This window comes from Cydia strobilella, chromosome 9 (genome assembly GCF_947568885.1).
Source record: "Cydia strobilella chromosome 9, ilCydStro3.1, whole genome shotgun sequence".
In the NCBI taxonomy this organism is placed as follows: domain Eukaryota; kingdom Metazoa; phylum Arthropoda; class Insecta; order Lepidoptera; family Tortricidae; genus Cydia; species Cydia strobilella.
The window spans coordinates 5,181,971-5,205,346 of record NC_086049.1 but is presented as its reverse complement, the minus strand read 5'-3'; the positions used below and the strand labels follow the sequence as shown (position 1 = coordinate 5,205,346).

General features: G+C 36.0%; 1 protein-coding gene across 1 annotated transcript; it reads right to left on the bottom strand.

Moving 5' to 3' along the window:
* Nucleotides 1–13,924: 13,924 nt before the first annotated feature.
* Nucleotides 13,925–16,272, bottom strand: LOC134743872 (oxidoreductase-like domain-containing protein 1). The gene is made up of 3 exons (XM_063677498.1): nucleotides 16,127–16,272; nucleotides 15,924–16,049; nucleotides 13,925–15,065 (listed from the first exon to the last, which is right to left on the bottom strand). The coding sequence occupies exons 1-3, from the start codon at nucleotides 16,130–16,132 to the stop codon at nucleotides 14,865–14,867; spliced, it is 333 nt and encodes a 110-aa protein (XP_063533568.1). The 5' UTR covers nucleotides 16,133–16,272; the 3' UTR covers nucleotides 13,925–14,864.
* Nucleotides 16,273–23,376: the final 7,104 nt, after the last annotated feature.

Below are 23,376 nucleotides of genomic sequence, written 5' to 3'. Positions count from 1 at the left end.
AAAATCAAGAAAAAAATATGCTCGAATAGATGTCGCCACACCTTTGGCCTATACTCGTGAAGATGGCGTTAGCGACACCGTTTGAAAAACAATTTTAACACATATCAGTGAAACTACATGGGCATAGTATAAACAGGGCAAAGTATGTTATCTTCATACAAACGCACCGCGCGCGACTTGTATGTGTGCGCGACTTGTATCTATGGTCGCCGCACGCACACTCAAACTAAATCTCGACTGGCGCACTGAGAAACGCGGGTCGAGATTTTGTTAGAGTGTGACACATACAAGACGCGCGCGGTGCGTTTATTTTGTATAAAGATAACATACTTAGCCCTGTTTATACTATGACATGGGTCAAAGTCATATGGCGATCCTAAAAAAAATATTTATCCATATATACGTATGTACATTTTTTGATATTTTTATTCATTTTAATGTTTAGTTTTAATTCTGTGTCGAAAGATGGCAGTAAATTTACTGTGACTACAAAATTTACTATGACAATAACCGTTTATACTTACACTCTATTTCTCTTTGCTACTGCCAATCCTGACAGTTTAACTGTTCGGGCGCGTACGTTAATACCTACTGCTTACTCTATGCCACTTACAATATTTGAAATATTGCCACAGACCAAGTTGCATTGCGTTACAACCTTATGTGAGAAATGATAAAATTATATCCAATAAACATTTGACATAGATATAAACTCCGCTACTATCGATGCTGACTGTAGTTAGATAAGATAAGATACGGTAAGTTAATGTACGATAAGATAAGATAATATAAGATAAGATAATGATTTATTTGCTTAAACGTGGTAAGTTGAAATAATCGGTATAAGCAGGCAGAATCACATGTTTAGCTTAGCATGCTTAGCTTCTATATGCAAAATAAATTTCCGGTTCGAGACCCCTAGCTCTGCTAATATAACTTTGTGGTTCTTGAGAAAATAGGTCGCATATGCCTGATAAAATACGACGAAGACGGTCGAAAATACGACCAAGCATTTCGAGTGAAACTTGTACGGTTTGTTTTGTCTTGGCGGAACTTCCGTAGCACCAGATTAATATCCGATATCATTGTACTTCGTAAATCACTCAATGAATGTTATTTACATCTTTTCAATCAATAATTTTTTATTTCGTCATCATAGGTGTAAATACATTTAGTACAGGTACTCGTGAAGTAATGACATACTTTCCGCACTAGCATCGAAATTCGATATGTACTATTTCCGTGCAGTAACCCCCGATCCGACGAATGTGAATCAAAACTATATACGAGTAGTTTGTCGCAAACTAAAAGTGAATTCTAGCGAAGTAAGCGGCTTTACCACTATTTGCCGCCTATGTACAACTATAAGGAAACAGGTATGCACAGAATACCCACTGGTAAGTACTTTTACAGCGAAATTTCTTGGGCTTAGATTTGATAATCGATTAGTTTATGAAAAAAGTTAAAATGTTAAGACGCGCATCATTTTAATTATAGCATATTTTTAGAAGGAGATATATATGATGTGGGTATCCAGACGGGGCAATTCTTCGTACAATCTAATAAAGTTGTCATTTGTGTTAGACGCAAAAATAAAATTGCTCGCCGATTCCACTATGGAATTGTGTACGTATGGATGCTAGTTTTTAGCATTAGAAAAAGGTAAACAAACTTGACATGTATATTTATTGAAAAACGATTTTTAAAAATCGGTAAGCGTTACTTACTATAAAAGCAAAAGAATGTAAATGATCATATATGATTTATAATTGTTGCGTATTCTTTCTAATGCTAAAAAAACGAACTATATATAAGATCAAAAAATATAATACTCAAATTGACAACAAATTGCCAATTTATTTTCTGAACACATTGACAATTAGATTGACCCGTCTGGACCGTCCGGGCCTAAAAGAGAGCTATAGTTTTTTTTTTCTATTTATAATGAAGGCATAAAGTAAAGGGTTTGAGACTAAACAACTGCCTAGGTAACGCTCAGATAGTCTTGCCAAGATGCTTACATCGACAAACGCCAACCAAAAAAAAAATTATATCGGGATGACTGATACTTCGAAAAGCCACGTGACTTTTGGTATTTCTATCAACGATAGTCATCTTTGCTATGCCACCAGAACTAACATATAGATTAGATAGATAAACATCTAGAGACTGTCCAAGCTAACTAGTTAAACCGTCTTGGCAAGCCACGTACAGAGTCACAGAGTGTGGAAATGCCATCTTAAAATATGACACTTATTTAATTTTCTTATAGAAACAAAGCCACACTTTTATACTTGCCAAATGCCCATCCTGAAAAATAATGCCGACTTTCCCGCTGATATTTTGGTGTTGACCCTATTCTCCCTAGGCATATTATTAATTTCAGGTTAAAATACACGTCATAAACTTTCATATACTTTCATATACTTATTTGCATATACTTTCGTGGAGTACCAGTTTACACAGCAGCAAAATGGCGCGGTTTTAAAATACGCTCTGGACGATGGGAAATGCCAATGAATGGGTACCTGTGAGGTAAGATTAAAGCTTTGAAACTCGATTAAAAGTCAAATTTACTGGAGTGCGCCTTTTCATTTCGACTTTTACATTTTTCTGTAAGCATAGGTAGGTACGTATAATTAGGTATGCGTGGGTAGAGATGGTTAGTGAGTAAATACTCACGGGTAAATACCGAGTAAATACTCAGTGTAAACGCTAAGTGTTGGATTGAAAATGAATATGGATAAAACAAAAGTTATGGCAACAGTAGACTTATCCCAAAGCCCCATATCATTAGATACCCAGCCTTTAGAACAAGTGACAGAATACAATTACCTTGGACAGCAAATAAGGCTGGGGGCGGACTCGATGATTGCGGAGATCAGCAGGAGGATACCTTTGGATGGGCTGGGCTGCCTTTGGTAAACTGAAGAATGTGTTCCAGGCCAAAATACCACAATCACTGAAGACCAAGGTGTTTAACCAGTGTGTACTGCCCGCCATGACCTACGCTTGCGAGACGTGGACGCTAACGTTGTGCGGAACGCAGTATGCTCGGTATATCTCTCTGCGATAGAATCCGAAACGAGGAGATCCGGCGACGGACCAAAGTGGTAGACATCGGCCGACGGATTGCAACTGAAATGGGCCTGGGCCGGACACGTATGTCGCAGAGATGATAGATGGAGCAAGCGTGTTCTAGCGTGGAGGCCTCGCTCAAAAACACCAGATCACAGACCTCCAACAAGATGGGAGGATGATATTAAAAAGATTGCGGGCCCACTCTGGAGGAGAAAAGCAGCAAATCGGGCTGCTTGCAGGAGTTTTGGAGAAGCGTATGCCCAGCAGTGGGCGCATACTCGCTGAGGAAGAAGAGAAATACTCAGTATTTACTCGTTTATACCCAAATTGGTGGGTATAAACTATTTAGAGTGCTAAAAGGGGCATATAAATTTAAAATATAGGTCCATTTTGTTAGCCGCTACTGGATTAAATACTCAAAATCGTAAGAAATGTATTTTTAAGAGGGGCACTCCATACATGTAACTAATGGTCACAAAAAAATCAGAATCCACCAACTTTTGAATTTATTTTGGATAAATTGAATACTTTTGGGAAAAAACCGTTTCTAAAGGCCCAAATAATATTTATACACTATAATTTTGAAGCCAAAGTTCAAAAAAATATGAAAAATATCGGAAGATTAGCCGTAGAATACAGAACTAAAATAAAAACTTTGACCACGATCAGTTAAGCCATTTTTGAGTTTTCTTTAAAAAACCCTTAATAAAAGGTCATAAGTGCCGCGTAAACACGTACTTTTGCGCGACATGCAGTAACCTAGCTAGAACATTGATACAACTTAAGTCCCATATTTTTAAAGTAAATCCCTTCTTATTTAAAGCAAAATTGTTAACTATGCATTATCACAAATTGTTATCCCACCTAAAACATTTCATGTAAAGTGTTGCCAAGACTAGGCGCATAAAGCTTTTACACTCAAAAGCTATCAGATCCCGTAGTAGGTACCAAGACTTACTCTGCAAGTCCTAACTTTATAAGCTCTAACTGTATAAAGCCAACATCTTGTTCAAACGTATAGGTACAGTACGGCTTGGCCGTTTCGTTATCCCTTACTGACACTCAGAATTTGAAAGACTTGTGTTACTACTTTGTACAACAAGTCCACCGAGGGAGTGTTTATGTGACTGCAACGAAACGGCCAAGCCGTACTGTACGTTTGACCAAGATGTTGGCTTTATACAGTTAGAGCTTATAAAGTTAGGACTTGCAGAGTAAGTCTTGGTACCTACTACGGGATCTGATAGCTTTTGAGTGTAAAAGCTTTATGCGCCTAGTCTTGGCAACACTTTACATGAAATGTTTTTGGTGGGATTTCATTCATTTTTGTAAGAGTTGATATACCAGCTAGAAATGACAATTATTCGTTTATAGAATCTACGATAATACAGGATCATGTAAACAGGCATAATTTGAAATATTTTAACATTAGATTTTTATAAAACTTACGTATTGCTAGCGCTATATATGTAGGGCCTATATAAATTATAAGTCAGGAATTTTATGTATTATAAATTGTATGTTTCTAAAAATTTTAAAGCATTATTACCATAATCGGAATTGTTTTTAATGAAGTAAGCGTTAGTGAAGGTCTTCGATTCAGCTCACTCAATCGATTTTTGTGAATTTTGTGTTCATGCTTACGACTAAGTACATATTCCATTTTTGGAAAATATACAAAATCACGGAGTCATTGTAGATCAGCGCCTAAAGAAGTAGCGGTTTCGATATCATTAAGCATTTTTTTTCTTTTTGAGACGTGTTCTATCTACATGCAAACATCTAATGCAGAAATTTTATCTATTTAGATATTTAATTCTTAATGGAGAATAAGTAGCCAAATTTCACCTAGGGATCTAGATACCTTGGTGTGTAGGTACATACCTACGTGTTATCGTGGTGCTGTTGGAAAACCGCGGCTTTGTAGTGCGACGATTAGAGTTTGACATGTATTTTTTAAATTAAAATTTGATTTTAGCGAGTGCGAAGTGCGCGCCGTTCCATTACTCAACTTATTTTCGCGAAATCTTGTAAGCAGAATTTATTGAAAAAAATATTAAAATCGCTCACTTATCACACGCAAGTCAAGAGGTAAAAAATCTGGTATATAAATGAGCTCTCCGAATATGCATACATTGTTACGGATCTTACGGCCGCGTTACTCTGGTGTTTAGAGATCTCTACACGGCGCGAGTTAACAATCGTTGGGAACTGTTTGATGGTACTGTGACATCCGAAAACAAAAAGTACAGTTTTACAGTTTTAGTACGGTTTGACGTCAGCGACGTCATTATGACGTAATAATGCCGTCATTATGACGTCGCTGACGTCATTTTGCTACCTGGGTATGTTTCTTTCTAATAGGCTACACTTATTTAGCCTATGTTCGCGGTTCTACAGCTCCAAGAACCTCCCTTGTGTTTAAAGTTCACCATCTCGCGTCACCGCGTTATCCCGGCATTTTTAGCCACGACACGGCTAATGGGAGCCTGATGGGGTCCGCTTGGCAACTAATTCCAAGAATAGGTAATAAGCGTAGGCACAAATTTTTACGAAAGCGATTGCCATTATTAGGATTAGTCCCGTTTCCTCACGAGGTTTCCTTCACGGAAACGCGACTGATAAATATAATTTCGTACATAAGTTTCGAAAAACTCATTGGTACGAGCCGGGGTTTGAACTCGCGACCTCCGGATTTAAAGTCGCAAGCTCTTACCGCTAGGCCACCAGGTCGTTATTCTTTATATTTGTCTAAAATATTCGATATCCTAAATGTCAAATAATGAAATAACTTACGCTTCTCAAATGCTACTGCGAACGGTAAATAGTCATATCATGATAGGAAGCTTACATTCACATATGACCTTTTATTTTCGGACGTCACTGCCGTCACTGGTGTGTCAGACAGAGTACTCAACAGCTGGCTACTCGTAGGCGTGTAGATATCTCGGACCCACCAGTGTAACCTGAGCGTAAGCTCCGTAACAAAATAAGCGTAATCGGAGAGCTTACTTATACTGGTTTGTTTAGCCCTTCACTCGCGTGTGATAAGTAAGCGATTTTAATATATTTTTTAAAGTTTATTACGGCGCCATCTAGCGTTGAGTAGCTGTATTAGATTAGTGTTAGGCAAGCTATTTTGAAATAATTAAAGAACAGATTATGTTTCATAACTTTGACATTATATTTTAGACCGTGGTATATGTTACCTACAGTTGATATTCATTCTAAAAATTTCAACCGGTAAAACCCTATTGGAATGGAAAGTTGCTATTAATGTATGCCGCTAAAAAGCTGTCATTTCTTCATATTCACTAGTTTATTAATTCGTGCAAGAAACAGTGCCAATATAGAGGGCGCTACCTGGCTGGTTTTTGTGAACCTGGTTCAAATCTGTACTTTGAAAACTTTTTGCCTTTTTTTATCGTTGTTTTTTTATTAGCATTCCGATCACTGCTACCACACAAAATTTCACGATTCTAGGACTTCAGGAACCAATGTTTCCAGGTTTATGGGTATTTTTAGGTACCCCCATTTTAAGGGGTTGCAGGGCGAAAGTTACAGATTTTTGGTCACCATATGTGATTGCATACCGAACCATCTCTACATGCCAAATTTCAGCATTGTAAGACTTCAGGAAGTAGTCTGTATTTTCTATGACGCGAATTTCATGTGTTTCGGACAGTGAAAATTAAGGTACTATAAAATTTTAAGTATAATAGGTAGCTTAATAAAACTTGGTGTTTTTGATAAGTGTACTGAGTACACGTTATACAAAAAATTTCAGCTCTCTAGCATTGTTCAAGCCGAAACTACGAGGGTTCGAAAATACGGCGAAACGTGCCGAGAAAAGATATGCACTGCCTTTTGCCCTTTGTCTCGTCTTGGCGGGGGCACGGCCGTGCCCCCAGATATTCAGAAACCGTTTCTTTTTTTAAATTAAGCGTCCTATATGCTTTTTTTATATAAATATTGCGAATAGCCTTCACCCGATGAGGGGTTCTTGTCCGCAAACTAAATTTTTGTTATAAGATTATAATATCAAATTACTTAATAATATATGTGAAAAATTGACTTATTTAAATTGACATACTAAAAATACATAAAATTATATTTATAAATGCTTTACTGTAACGAAACTGACTTATTTAATGTAATTAACTTGGACTCGAAATAAAATGCTTTTTTATTTTTTTATTTTATTTATATGCTTTTTTATCTAAATATTGCTAATAGTTACACGTTAACAATCTACAATAAAAACAATTTAGTTCTTAAATCTCACTTTTTTTAAATATTTTATTAGCAATCGTTATTACCCACCGAAATGAGTAAATACGGGTATTTATCGGGTGCTTTGAGTAAATACCGAGTAAATACTCATTATTTGCTCACCCTTACCCATCTCTATGCGTGGGTATTGAAATTTGTTCCGTAACTGATTTGAGCCAATTTATAAATATAATCAAGTAGGTCTTCAGTCTCTTAAATAAATTTTCCGCACTTTTACTTTCCACAATATTTTTCGTTCCAGCCATTTCAAATATTATATTAATAATACTCTTATAATAATAATATTAAGCTTCGACTTAATGATGAATATTTATTAAAACATTATCTCCAAAATATGTGTTTATTTGGCTTCTATGAGTATTAAGTCAGGGACTTGTCTAACCACTCTTGCATGTATACCATATAAACAATATGTTACGTAAGTACAGTTACATCACAAGTAACGGATCAGACTACGCGTTAAAGTTATTTGTGCAACAAGAGAGGAAAGTTGGTTTTTCTTGCGAGTGTTTTCATCTTCTCTCGCTTCGCTCGTGATTCAATTATAGAATCTTTCGCTTTCTCGGGACTCAAAAACACGAGATGTAAAATAACTGCTCTCGTGTGCCACATATAATTTTTCACCTCAGTAGTGAGAACATACTAAAGGTTAAAATGTATTTCGAATTACACAGAATAATACAGAGAAAAAAAATTGTAATAGAAGTATGAAGTGGCAGTTCATGGCCTTCACTAAATTAAAAAGCTACGTTGTTTCACCAGGGTTTGTCACTTCGCAGTTCAGGTACATTTGGCCGGCGCGCCTCCCGGCAGGCGTGTGGCAGTGGGCTGCCGCTCGACTCCCGCAAAATTGAAAATACGACATAATGCCTTCGAAACCTAAATCTCGATCTAACCCGTATAAAAGATATTGTTCTGTTTACAGATGTCTGTATAAACGGAAGAACAAGGTAGCAGAAATAAATGTTTTTTTTAATTCTGGACTATATGTCTTGACAGACATATTTTCAAAGGAATAAGTACTTCTGTGGCATACCTACTTCCGTGAGAATCAGACATTTTATCTCCGGATAAAATAAGCGACTTTGACTTTTTTACAATATTAGTGGTCGTAATTGCTATAACTATTTCAAATTTTAGGTATCTACTTCAAACGGTCTCTGAGAAAAACGCATTTAACTGATTTGCAAGACCGCGCCGAAGTGATCCCAAGTGTTCCGTTTGTCAAAACAAAGTTTTGCACGGAACACTAAAAGTTATGTTTACAGAATCAACGTTTGTAATTCCTACATATTCATCCTTAAAATAATAAATCAGTAGGTATAGGTATAGGTACAAAAACTTGTCAAGTGACAACCCCGTGCCGACACTCGCAGCTCGGTCATAAAACTGCGGCGCGCAAAGAAGATTCACGGTTCTTGCGCGGTTATAAGTTTCAATTTGTATGGCAGGCGGCGAGTATAGGCATAATAAGTTTGTGGCAAGCTTTTATCGCTGACTGTACTTTTTTTCCACAGGCAACTAATACTCATCGAGACAATTTTAAAAACCCCAAACACAATTAGGTTGCGTTGTTTTATCACAGAGTTTCTATGGCCACCTCCTGTCTCCATCATCAGATCAGCTCGATGGTACCATAATATTGCATTGTCACACGACTTACATATGTATACAAATTTTCAGCTTCATCGGAAACCGGGAAGTGGGTCAAATTTAACTTGCAAGATTTGACCCTTACAAACATTTTACATACATACATACTTACAATAGGTACATTGCAAGTTAATAAAAAGTTGCAAGTAAATAAAAGCTTGTAATTTTATTAAATCTGACTTTTGTGAAGGAGTGAATTTTCTGTACGGAGGTACTATTAGTTATTCTATGGTTTCACTCCCTGGAGTGAGGAAAGTCGCACTTTCCTCACTCCAGGGAGTGATGAAAGTAGGCTTGTTCGAGCTGCTGAGGTGAATAATTCTCTAATAGCTTAACAAAAAGATATAAGTCCCTGTATGAATAGGGTAGCTGACACATGTTCAATTTTATAACTAAATCTAGTTAAATAGATAGAAAATGAGCAATTTATCACAATTAATTGGAAACATAAAATATATGGGAATAATAAAAAAATACAAGACCTCAGTTTCGAATAAAAAAAATTTTAACTTTCAAATAGGAAAAAATAACGGTACCATTCGATTCCTTATACTCGTATTTTATTTAAAAAAATATTGTATTGCAACAATATCCATAAACGCAACATTTCACCGACAAAATCGCAATTTCCTTGTTTTCCATACATCGAAACGGCTTCGAAGCAAAGCGGCTTCTAAGCAAAGTGACACAGTGACATCACGCGATGTGTTGCCATTTTGTTAGAGCATTTCGTCAGTAAAGTGCGGGTGCCAGACTTTGACCATCATTTGTGACTTTTGTATTGCTTTAAGACAATGGGTCCCATAGGTACAGACATTTGATCCTCAAAACAAATCTGATCGACTGATATCATAAAAAAAAGTCAACTACTCAATTAGACTGTGACGGTTGGAACGCGAACTGAAGAAATATAATATCTTTAGGTATTTGGAAAATTAATTCCAGGGTGGCAGATACTTTTTTGGAGCGTTGTTTTATCCGCAACTGTAGTCAATACACTGACTTATACATATTGGCGTGGCACAGTCAATCGTAATATGGTACGAGTACACCGCTTTATGTAACTATTTTTTCATTGTATTTTTTAGATGAGTACAGAATGTTTTATAAGGGCGTCGAGTGCGATCTTATTCCGAATACTTCAACCGGTGTGTATAAAATCCCACATGGTAAGTAAATATATTTACAAAATCCTTTTTTTTTATCTACATGTTTAAAAGAAGCCTTTATCAATGAGACATGTCGGCTCCGTTGGGCCTATCTACTACAGTTTCAAATTGAAACTCATATAAGGGTTTTTCTCTCGATATTGGCGGAACCCCTGTCTAAAAATGGAAATGATATATCAAAAAAATGATGAGATATCAAAAAAAAACTGTACACGAATTTCGCAGTTTTAGACAGGGGTTCCGCCAATATCGAGAGAAAAACCCTAATATCAGTTACTGCATAACCCCTAGCTTCAAATAGTTGCGCCCTCTTGTCTCGAGTCCGAACACATTCCATTAGGAAGTGCTGTCGCAAATATCGCAGTTGAGCGATTATGCTTTCCTCATCAGATGAGCAAACATAAAATGGAATGTGACTGGACCGAAGCCTGTGAGCACTTACAATTTTCGCCCTTTTTCGATTTTTTTTCTCGTACATCACACATACATACACATCACATACGCATTTTGAGAAAGGAAATGCCATGTTTCATAAATTTGAAGATATTCGCTTTTCATAAATTCTCCATTAGTTGTTATTAATTAATTTACCTTTACAAAACATCAAAAAGCAAATTAGGTTCATTTGATTTTAACGTAAAAAAAATAGGCTAGTAAACACAAAAATCCCCTTTTAACATTAGGTATTTTGAAATTCATTTTACAGATCTTCGATGCAATTCTCATTCTGCTAGAAACACTGAAAGTGATTTTGAACACCATTTAGATCTCGAAAGCCCTATTTTGCAACAAAACATGACGGTGTTATTTGAAAGGTATTAATTTTAAAAATTCATGCAAAAAGTACATCATTACAATGAAATAGTTCGTTTTCTACACAATAATAGGTATATTCTTAAAGGTCTCCGGCAAGCTCGGTTCTCCATACAAACGTAGTTACGCTCTCATTTTAAAATGACTAGCTAGATTGCTCGGAAACATTGCACTTACAATAGGATAAGGTATATCTATGTGTGTAATTAGTTTATGTAGCTTAATATACAATCGAACCCGCGTCTTCAGCTTACGCGGCTAACGTCCTGGCCACTCAGGACGTTAGCCGCGTAAGCTGAAGACGCGGGTTCAATTCCCGCCTCGGCCACCGGTGGACTTGGTCACTTTTTCTTTAGTGTATGTTATCTTTTTCAGTTTATAAAGAGAGGGCCGTCAGAACATTTGACACGATCCTTCTTCATAGGAGTAAAATAAGCGACATCTATAGTCTATTTACTTTGTATTCTTTGTAACAACTTTTATTTTTAGCATCGTGTGATAAACGATATTATGAAAGTTCATAAAATGGACCTTTAATGTGAGTTGCTAACATTTTACGATGAGTGGCCAAAACTTGGCTATTTAATGTATAGACGTGAACTGTAATGCTGTTATTTTCTTAACAATAAAGAGATGTTAAGGTTTTTAAATTATTTTAAAACGGGTCACTCACGTATTATTAAGTCGAATAGCTCGACATGTTTCGATCCGACATTTAATAAACGCAATACGGAGGGTAGAGCCATCCTCGCAACTTGCGAGGATGCGAGTCGCAACGGTGACGTCGCCGGCACCGCCGACGCCGCCTGTCGTGAGCGGCCGTGCGAGTCGGGCTTTGGCCCGCAGTACACGGCGCGCCCTCGACCAGTGAAGTGAAGACGTGTCGTTGCTCCGTGAAGAGGATCCTCGTAAATGTCGAGCTATTCGACTTAATAATACGTGAGTGACCCGTTTTAAAATAATTTAATATGTTTGTGTCTCACGGGAGTTTTATAGTTAAAGACGTTAAGGTCATTTTGGTCACACACCACATCCGCTTATTTACTTTTGCTGCTTACTGTAATAAGAGATCCATACTGGGTACCATGTTACACCTTTAAAGAACCGTTTTGTACTCCTATTAGGACATTACGATACAAGTGCGGAACATAGGAAATTTTAAACGAGTGGCGATAAATTGTGGTATTTTCTATAAAAAAGGGACCTTATTGTCGATGGCGCTTACGCTATTATAAACGATGCTCCGATATAAATACAGTGCCGAGCGGCGCTGTGCGGCGTAAGCGCCATCGACAATAAGGTCCCTTTTCATAGAAAATGCCCCAATTAACACACGACCGAAGGGAGTATTTTTAATCGACACGTTTCGCACGGTCGCACATGTATCTTACAACGTTTTACAGTACATATGGCCCTTTAAATTTTCGACATAGTTGCGTAATGTACTAGTAATAGTACATTGTGATACATGTGTGCTAAGTTGGTCAGCACACACGAGGCGGTACATTGTTCAATACGAAATAAGAAAGCCGATGTGTGTAATGATCAATGCACACGCGTTTCATGCGACGTTTTTCAACAGACTTGCGAGGAAAAAAAAGAAACTTATAAAAATCAAATTTTAACTGATACAACAGTTAGTAAAAGTCTAATATCTGCCATACTGCCTGCCGCCCCTCGACCCTGCCGCTGGCGGGCCGGAATCAGTTACCTTCTTATGTCAGTCGGATTATCATTCATTACCTAACAAGTGCTATAATATAATGAAAAAGCATGAATGTTTATATCTAAGATTATGAGCCTAAAAGCGGTTCAATAACTTCCACGTTACGAGCAAGTGTGTTGAAAAGTATATAAACGTCATATTTTCATATAAAATATTTATGATGACACCGACACACTTTGAAGTGCTCAATTTTGTTTATTTATTTTATAGTTTAATAACGACCCATTCCTGCCGAATTTATTTTATAAATAATTGATTTTAATTTATTGAATGTTTTTAATCTACTGTTTGAATTTAACGAAACTGCTGACATACGATTGTAATTTAATAATTTTGATTGTCACTGTTGTTTTTCATATTCAATTATTCATAATGTAAAAAACTGACAATCACAATATAAATTCCTAAGAATTTACCATGTGTAATTTTAAGTGCAATTGTATATTGTGAGATAAATAAATCATATCATATAAATAATATATACAAGTAGGTAGATAGTTCCATCAGCGAAGTTTCACTGTTCCTCTAATTACTACATTAATACTTAATACAAGATGTGAAGCGAAGTAGACAATGATAAAAGGCGCCTAGAGATGTTTAATGTGGAAACTTTTGTGCTAATGTGTACTTTGCTATGAAGTTTCTTACAGGCGCTAAAATTCTGGCTTTGTATTTATGTAGTTATAAAACTAAGACGTACTTTCAAACAAATGTAAATATTTACTCCGCCTACTGGCTGAGATTTTACGACCTCCAGTTCTATAGGCGTAGACAATTGGTATTTACAGACTGAATATTAATTCCTTATAATGCCTATACCAGAGAATGGTAAATTTACCAGAAATGAACCTATAGGTATACATCGAAGCGTATGCATCAACTACTGTCCGCGCGCGAATTCCGTGCACGGCTGAGGAATGTTGGGCGTCATGACAGAGTGGTGTCATTTTGTACGTACGGGCGCGGCGCACCCCCCCCCCCCCCCCCCCCCCCCACTTCCTCGACCTCCGAATATATTATGTAGGTAGTGTGTACGCATTTTCTACGTTTGTAAACTGTCACCTTGCTGTTATTGACAGTTAGACCTTTGTTTGCCAATCTAGGGGTTTTAGTTCGTATTTGAAGCCCCTACACAATTCATTTTGCAAAACAAACAATGTATTTGGTATGTGTGAACTATACAAGAGGATTTTATTTGACTTAACAACTAATTGGTAACATTAATTTTATTTCTTAGACTAGATACCTTATAGGTATTAATATTAATTTAAAAATTTGCTACTGGTATTACATTAAAAAGGTACCTAATGAAAATATAATGTAAATAGCCTTTAGTATTGAAGTTTGCAGTACAGTCAAGGGCATAAATATATATACATTCCCAAAGTTTCAAAAATATGTGTACGCTCTTACACCTTAGACAATAAAGTCGTGTTTACATATTTTTGAGCCATTTATCTGTATCGATATTTTCGCCTTCGATTGTACATAGCATAATATATTAATTTGGTTTCACAACTTTAACTTCAACTCGTCCTTTGACATATACCTCCTCCATTTCCATTTGTTTCTTTCTTTTGCTTTTTGCATCCATTTATTAAAAATACAGTCCAATATTAATTTAATACTAACAACGTTTTACAAGTAATCTTTTGTTTCTATGGTTTTAAAATTTACAAACTAATGGAAGTAATGGAACTAAACTAAATTAAAAAAATAATATAAGTACAACCAATGGGTCTGATTTTAATGACTTGGTTTTGAGTTTGGGTTTAGACTAAAATATGACTAGCTAAATATTATGTGCGTACTGTACAGGTAGCATCAAATAGATAATGACGGTAAAGTGGCCAAATATATCGGAACACATCCTTATTTCTATGGTAACATAGGTGTGTTACAATATATTTGGCCACTTTGACTGTCACTATCTAATTGTGACGTTTTCAACCAAAAGGTACCACATTGTCGCTTGTCGATAAGGTTGATTTTGAATTGAATGAATCTATATGGAAATGGCGCCTTATTGACAACCGACAATAACCCCTCCCCCCTCGACCCTTTAGACCCTTTTGGTTGAAAATGGCACAATTTATGCTGACTGTATAAGTTCTACTAACTAAATGAAGCTATTTCTTAACTCCTCGCAGCCTTAGCTCCATTTCCAAGTAGGCTCTCAGACACGGGTCTTGAACCGACTTCATGATCTTTTCTGCTATCTCCGGGCCTGCGTTATTCATCTTCTTACTCAGGGTCTCCGCCCACACAATGAAGACACAGTTGGCACAGCCGGATTGGCAGCATGCTGTTGGAGGTTCATCTATTGATGCCTATAACATATGATACAGTGAGAACCATTCGGTCCACTTATATCAACACTATATGGTTTGGACATGTGGAAAAAATGAGTGAAAGAAGGCTAACAAAGAAAGTGTATAAGGGAGAAGTAGAAGTGGGAGTTGGAAGGGGTAGACCTCAGCGGACTTTCTCTGATCAAATCGGGGAAATCCTGAAGAAAGGCCAGGTCAAGAGCACCCCAAACCGGCGAGCATGTATGAAGAATGTTATGAAAGTGAAGGAAGTGAGAGAGATATGTCAGGATTGTAGCAAGTGGAAATCCGTAGTCTCTGCCTACCCGTTCGGGAAATATGCGTGATTATATGTGTATTATATGTCGTTCTCCCGTCCACAAAGTATCTGCACATTGTCAAATTTAAGTGTGAAGAGGTAACAGACAGACAGACTTTATAATATTATACAGTAGGGATTGAGGACAACCACAAGGGAATATTACGCAAAACTCTGCATAGAGGTCGTCACTAGCACAATCACAAGGCCTGCCGCGAAACACGAAAGTTCGGTTTCTGCCTCTCTATCTCTCTTGCATATTCAATCGATAGAGGCAGATAACGAAATCAACAGGCAACCTGTTTCTCACCAGGCGTCCCTGCACTACACCTACATCTACAATATATAGGCCCTTTGCAGCAATGCTTGTTTTGGTAATACAACAGACATAAAATGTAATTTAACAGCAGCGGCCATACCAACCGTGATCTCTTTCACTTTTGCTAAGACCAGGCAAATGTGACAAAGACAGTATTATGAGACCAGTCAGATTGGCACACAAATGTCTGGTCTTTAAGAAAGACTGTTTAAAAGGTTAAAAAGGTATTTGTAATTATTACGTCATTTGCTATCCGCTCAAGTTCCTTTTCTTTTTCTATCTCCGCTTCAGTTTTTATTGTACAGTATTCAATACGTGGTCTAGAATTGTTTCTATAGAATGGTCGTAGGAGCAAGACTCTTGAAATCTGAAATTGAAAAGGCTAATATAAAAACACTCCTTAAAGATGATATAATTATATTGTTCATACATGAAGGTACTTACAATCATTTTTTATATTCTATGCTATGCTATAGTGAGTATAGTGTTGCTACTTAAGAATCATTATCTAGTTATAAAAATTGATTAACTTTCACATATTTTACTAAAGAAAAAATACCAAAACATTGTACATCCAGCTGACATTAGTGACATTTTTGACACTGACAAGTTGACAACAATGACAGTTCCGTTGTCAAAATATGATCAAGTGTTTGATTTATCTATGATTTTGCATTGCGTTGCGTTCAGTAAATGCGTGGTAAATGCTTGTTGGAAGCTCAGAATAATGACTAAAGCATAGAAGTCGGGCAAAAATGCTTCGCAAATATGTATACCCGTACTTTACTTCCTTACGAATTAGATAATGTGCCGAAAAGAGATGCATATATGCTTGTTATTTCTCATTTACGTACGGTGTCATAAGTTTGATAATTTGCTAGGGATGTAACTGTGTCGACTTTTTATATCGATAAATTATGCATAAGTTTATGTGCCGTGTAAAAGAATAATCACGAAATTGGCAAATTGATAATAGTCTGGCTAATGAAAGTTGAACCTGAAAAAACGCGGCAATTTCAAGAAATCTGTAGCAGGCGGCTCGTTGAAATGAAATAAAAGGAAATGCGTGGAATACAAGGACTGCATAACTTTTATACTTTTTATAATTTTCATATTCTAAAAATCATTAAAAAGTATAAAAATTATGCAATCCTTGGAATCAAAGAGCCGCCTGATATGAGGATTAATGCATGTACCTAATATAGCTTTTATCTCATTTGCAGTCTACCACTCAGAACCATCTAACTATACCTCTCGTTTTTTATCATTAGAAAGAAGGCGAGCGATCTTAACGTGTCGTTTTATCGAAAAACACTTTGAAAATAAGTCACAACAAATATAATATACGATCATTTACATACTTTTGCTTTCATAAGTAAAATATTGCTATATTTATAAAAAAACTTGTCAATAAAAAGACACGTGGAAATGGTTTACCGTTTTTTCTAATGCTTTAGCATACTACTCTTACTAGTCTTTTAAGACTAAGTATAGTTTCTAGTCATGTAGTACCAAATAGGAAATGAAAAAAAAAACGTTCGTGTAATATATATTTTTTATTTAATAATAGGGAATATTACGCAAAACTCGGCGTAGGTGGCGCCACTATCACAATCTAAGGGTCTATCGCGAAAATCGAACTTTCGTTTTATCTAACATCTCTGTCACTCTTGCGTATTCGAGCGATAAAGAGGCAGCTAGATAACGAAATTTCGGATTCGAGTTTTCCGGTAGGTCCCCTGAAAACTTGTCAAAAACCTGTTAAAGGTACAGTATGAATAAGTTACTTCACGGTGCACTAAAAAAGCTAGTGCTGCACTCTGGTGGCAGAACATTGGAGTAATATCCCCTATTCCTCGTCCTTTGGAAATCTGAAATAAAAAGTTGAGTTTTGTGACCAATAATATAAATAAAAGGAACATTCATCAATGATCATTAATGTCTTTTTTATTAGGGTTCCGTACCCAAAGGGTAAAAACGGGACCCTATTACTAATACTTCGCTGTCCATCTGTCTGTCACCAGGCTGTATCTCATGAACCGTGATAGCTAGACAGTTGAAATTTTCACAGATGATGTACTCGTATTTCTGTTGCCGCTATAACAATAAATACTAAAAAGTACGGTCCCCTTGGTGCGCGCGTCCGACCCGCACTTGACCGGTTTTTAGTATTAAACTATAGTCTGGCAAACACAATCTGTCAGTAAGTAAGAACAAAGAAAACTATAAGTACAGTCGAAGGCAAAAATATCGATCCAGACAAATGGCTTAAAAATATGTGAACACGATTTTATTGTCTGAGCGTACACATATTTTTGAGACTTTGGGAATGTATGTTACTGTACTGACTGACTGTACTCATCAATTAAAATGAGACAGTCCTGGGCCAAACTATAAGAAAGCTGTAAATGTCGATAGGTTATTGATCTGAGGTCGATACATCACTATGCCAAAAATATAACCTTTCATACTTAGCAGAAAAGTTCGAAAATATATGCAAAAATCTATATAGACTTGAATGCAAGTAATAATTACATAAACAACATATCGATTTCTATGTTTAGGGTCAGATCCTATAAATAAATTTCTTCAAAATTGAACAAAACTCACCGATTAAAGGTTATCGGTTCGTGCGTATTTTCTTTTCTTCCTGTATGCGATTTACAGCCCTCGATCACACAAGACATTATCACAAAGGGAACTTCAAACCATTACAAATAAAAACTCAGCACGTTTTCCAACAATCTTTCAGGAATAACAAGAATATAATTAAAATAAACCAAGATGACCGCTGAAACGTCCCGAAATATTTCAACTAAAATAATACGACTATGTCAAGTTGTTACAGTTGACACCTACCTGTGAAATAACGAACATATATTTTATTTGGCTGGATTATATTATAGAACCACATAGGACCATTTGACATTTCCCTCAGTTCATCTTATGACAATACTGAAAAAAACGAAAGAACTTGCGGATTGTTGTCTCACTCACTCATAGACAAAAAGTAATAACGTGTTGTGAATACGATATCTTTTACCAAGCTTTTATTTTTGCCTGGCTTCTTTGCTTTAGTCATTATTCTGAGGTTGGAAGCAAGGTTGGAAGTTACAAAGCTATAGTTGGTCAAGGAAATCTTGTCAGTAGAAAAAGGCGGCAAATTTAAAAAATGTAGGTGCGAAAGGATATCGTTCCATATAAAATTTGAATTTCGCGCCTTTTTCTACAGACCCAGGAACAGGACAGACAGGAAAAGCACCCACGAGATGGCCTGATGACTCTGATGCTGTGAAGAGGGTGGTTGGCGGCAACATGGAGTGCGTGACTGTGCGTGACCCATATGGCTGATGACCACACTCTATGAAGACAGAGCATACATGGTCGCTATCCTCAATAATGAGGGACCGAGGAAGAAGTCTACAGACAAGATTTGTTTGACCAAGTATATTTGCGGTCAATGGCTGCATATCTTTCTTTTATAATCATTGTTATAATCCAAATAAACTTGAAGCAACCAAAACCACGAAATAGGCTATTTGACTATTTTTTGAAACTGGATTTAATTGATTGTTTATGACTTAATAATTACACTACATTGATATTTCCGTGAAATTTCCTGTATTAAATATAAAAAAACAATGTTAAAGTTTATTTATTTTGAACGCGCCTTAAACGCTGTTTTTGCAAAGGGGCTAATCACGTGACACGTGTGACGTCACACGCGAGTAAACTCAGTCAATGACCTTAGTAAATCTTATGGTTTATGTGCATTGAATTGATTATTTCACTGTAAAATGGTATATAAATAGTGTATAGTGCCGCAATGTTCAAGTACGACTATAAAAAATCCAGATAAATTGTTTGTTTCCGTTCTAACGAATCCCAAAAAAAGAAAAATGTGGTTAAAACTAGCGCGAAGAGACCCAAAGAGCATTTTAGCGCATACAAATGTTTTTATGTGTGAAGACACTTCGATGTAAGTAATATTTAACTGTAAATAAATATGGTAGTTAAAGCAGTGGATTTTGTTGTATTTAACGAAACAAGATCTAGGTATTTAATGTATTACTACATAACCTCATAACATAGCTCTTTCAGCATTAGTAGGTAGTTAGTAGCATACTTTTTCTTTCAAACTAAAGTGCAGTATGGAGATACTATTGTCGTCACCGTATTCTATATATGTATATATCGTCGTCGTATTCGTATCATCGAAATCGAAATGTTCGTAAATAAACAATTTCTACGTATACTCAAACAGCTGTTTTTACATTTCTAAGTTCCGCAGCATGGTAATCCGGATTATCTTTAAAGAAAAGTGCAACCATTAATGCGTCTATTAAAACCTCAGAATAATGACTAAAGCATAGAAGTCGGGCAAAAATGCTTCGCAAATATGTATACCCGTACTTTACTTCCTTACGAATTAGATAATGTGCCGAAAAGAGATGCATATATGCTTGTTATTTCTCATTTACGTACGGTGTCATAAGTTTGATAATTTGCTAGGGATGTAACTGTGTCGACTTTTTATATCGATAAATTATGCATAACTTTATGTGCCGTGTAAAAGAATAATCACGAAATTGGCAAATTGATAATAGTCTGGCTAATGAAAGTTGAACCTGAAAAAACGCGGAAATTTCAAGAAATCTGTAGCAGGCGGCTCGTTGAAATGAAATGAAATGCGTGGAATACAAGGATTGCATAACTTTTATACTTTTTATAATTTTCATATTCTAAAAATCATTAAAAAGTATAACAATTATGCAATCCTTGGAATCAAAGAGCCGCCTGATATGAGGATTAATGCATGTACCTAATATAGCTTTTATCTAAGATGTTATCTAAGATGTTTTATTTAAGATGTTAATTAAAAATTGGAATTGTCTCAACTTACTCCACAAGACAGGCCTAGCCTAGTGTGGAGATCATAGGTTAATAAAACAATGTATAATTTTTTGGTAAATAAACTATTTTTTTTTATCTCATTTGCAGTCTACCGCTCAGAACCGTCTAACTATACCTCTCGTTTTTTTATCATTAGAAAGAAGGCGAGCGATCTTAACGTGTCGTTTTATCGAAAAACACTTTGAAAATAAGTCACAACAAATATAATATACGATCATTTACATACTTTTGCTTTCATAAGTAAAATATTGCTATATTTATAAAAAAACTTGTCAATAAAAAAACACGTGGAAATGGTTTACCATTTTTTCTAATGCTAAAAGACTAAGTATAGTTTCTAGTCATGTATGTACCAAATAGGAAATGAAAAAAAAAAACGTTCGTGTAATATATTTTTTTATTTAATAATAGGGAATATTACGCGAAACTCGGCGTAGGTGGCGCCACTATCACATTTTTTTTTTTTAATTTTTTTTTATATTCTAATTTACAACTTAATTACTAAACATTTATATTCTCGCCAAACTGTTACGTTTGATGGCGAGATGCGCTCAGTTTTTATACACTTAACCTATTAAACTAGTTTTATAATTTAAACTATCAGTTTCATTAGCCATAATATACTTATACAAACTATTGTTCAAAAACAAATAAAAAAAAAAAAAAAAAAATGTCAAACAATGTAAACAAATATGTCAGTATGCGTTTCCATTTGACATATACCCTAAAAAAAATACTCGGGTGATTTTCACTGTGTGAGGGTCACAATGTGAGGGTCTATCGCGAAACAAGAAAATCGAACTTTCGTTATCTAACATCTCTGTCACTCTTGCGTATTCGAGCGATAAAGAGGCAGCTAAATAACGAAATTTCGGATTCGAGTTTTCCGGTAGGTCCCCTGAAAACTTGTCAAAAACCGGTTAAAGGTACAGTATGAATAAGTTACTCTACGGTGCACTAAAAAAGCTAGTGCTGCACTCTGGTGGCAGAACATTGCAGTAAAATCCCCTATTCCTCGTCCTTTGGAAATCTGAAATAAAAAGTTGAGTTTTGTGACCAACAATATTAATAAAAGGAACATTCATCAATGATCATTAATGTCTTTTTTATTAGGGTTCCGTACCCAAAGGGTAAAAACGGGACCCTATTACTAATACTTCGCTGTCCGTCTGTCTGTCACCAGGCTGTATCTCATGAACCGTGATAGCTAGACAGTTGAAATTTTCACAGATGATGTCTGTTGCCGCTATTACAACAAATACTAAAAAGTACGGTCCCCTTGGTGCGCGCGTCCGACCCGCATTTGACCGGTTTTTAGTATTAAACTATAGTCTGGCAAACACAATCTGTCAGTAAGTAAGAACAAAGAAAACTATAGGTACAGTCGAAGGCAAAAATATCGATCCAGACAAATGGCTTAAAAATATGTGAACACGATTTTATTGTCTGAGCGTACACATATTTTTGAGACTGGGAATGTATATATATTTATGCCCTTGACTGTACTCATCAATTAAAATGAGACAGTCCTGGGCCAAACTATAAGAAAGCTGTAAATGTCGATAGGTTATTGATCTGAGGTCGATACATCACTATGCCAAAAATATAACCTTTCATACTTAGCAGAAAAGTTCGAAAATATATGCAAAAATCTATATAGACTTGAATGCAAGTAATAATTACATAAACAACATATCGATTTCTATGTTTAGGGTCAGGTCCTATAAATTAATTTCTTCAAAATTGAACAAAACTCACCGATTAAAAGTTATCGGTTCGTGTGTATTTTCTTTTCTTCCTGTATGCGATTTACAGCCCTCGATCACACAAGACATGATCACAAAGGGAACTTCAAACCATTACAAATAAAAACTCAGCACGTTTTCCAACAATCTTTCAGGAATAGCAACAATATTATGAAAATAAACCAAGATGACCGCTGAAATTCCCGAAATATTTCAACTAAAATAATACGACTATGTCAAGTTGTTACAGTTGACACCTACCTGTGAAATAACGAACATATATTTTATTTGGCTGGATTATATTATAGAACCACATAGGACCATTTGACATTTCCCTCAGTTCATCTTATGACAATACTGAAAAAAACGAAAGAACTTGCGGATTGTTGTCTCACTCACTCATAGACAAAAAGTAATAGCGTGTTGTGAATACGATATCTTTTACCAAGCTTTTATTTTTGCCCGGCTTCTTTGCTTTAGTCATTATTCTGAGATTAAAACACTCAAGGCAATCAAGAATGTTTACGCGCGTGTGACGTCATCCGAGCGTTGACCAATCACAGAGCGTTCACGTCCCTGATGAAATTTCAAAAAATAATTAATTTTCTTTCGTTTATATTCCAAAAACTAAACATAATTTACACTCAAATATAGTGAAATATACTTTATTAGTTTATTATCTTCCAGGATGACAGCAATTCGTTATATATTTTTAATATTGTCAAATACCCTAAGCTACGTGATACGATCGCACATAATATTCACTATATTAAATTCAAGCAAAATTTAAAAATACGATCACGAATAACGAAGTGATTATGAAAGCCGTAGCGTAGAAAGCGATCTATTTCTATTTTCTCGCTCTCATTTATGGGAGCGGCGCACCAAGGTCGCGCGATCGCGGTGCGGTAGTCTGTTACGACTTTAATTACAAGCCATAGACAACTAAAAAGCAACATAGAAGTGAAAACGAGGATACGCTCCTCCAAAATAATCAATTTTTTATCACTCTGTGGCCGGAAGCATTTCGTCCGT

Excerpts from the sequence above, each read along its gene's own strand:
- LOC134743872 (XM_063677498.1), bottom strand. Across the intron at positions 15,066-15,923 it reads TTGAGCGGATAGCAAATGAC|GCATCAATAGATGAACCTCC; the intron begins GTAATAATTACA and ends CATATGTTATAG.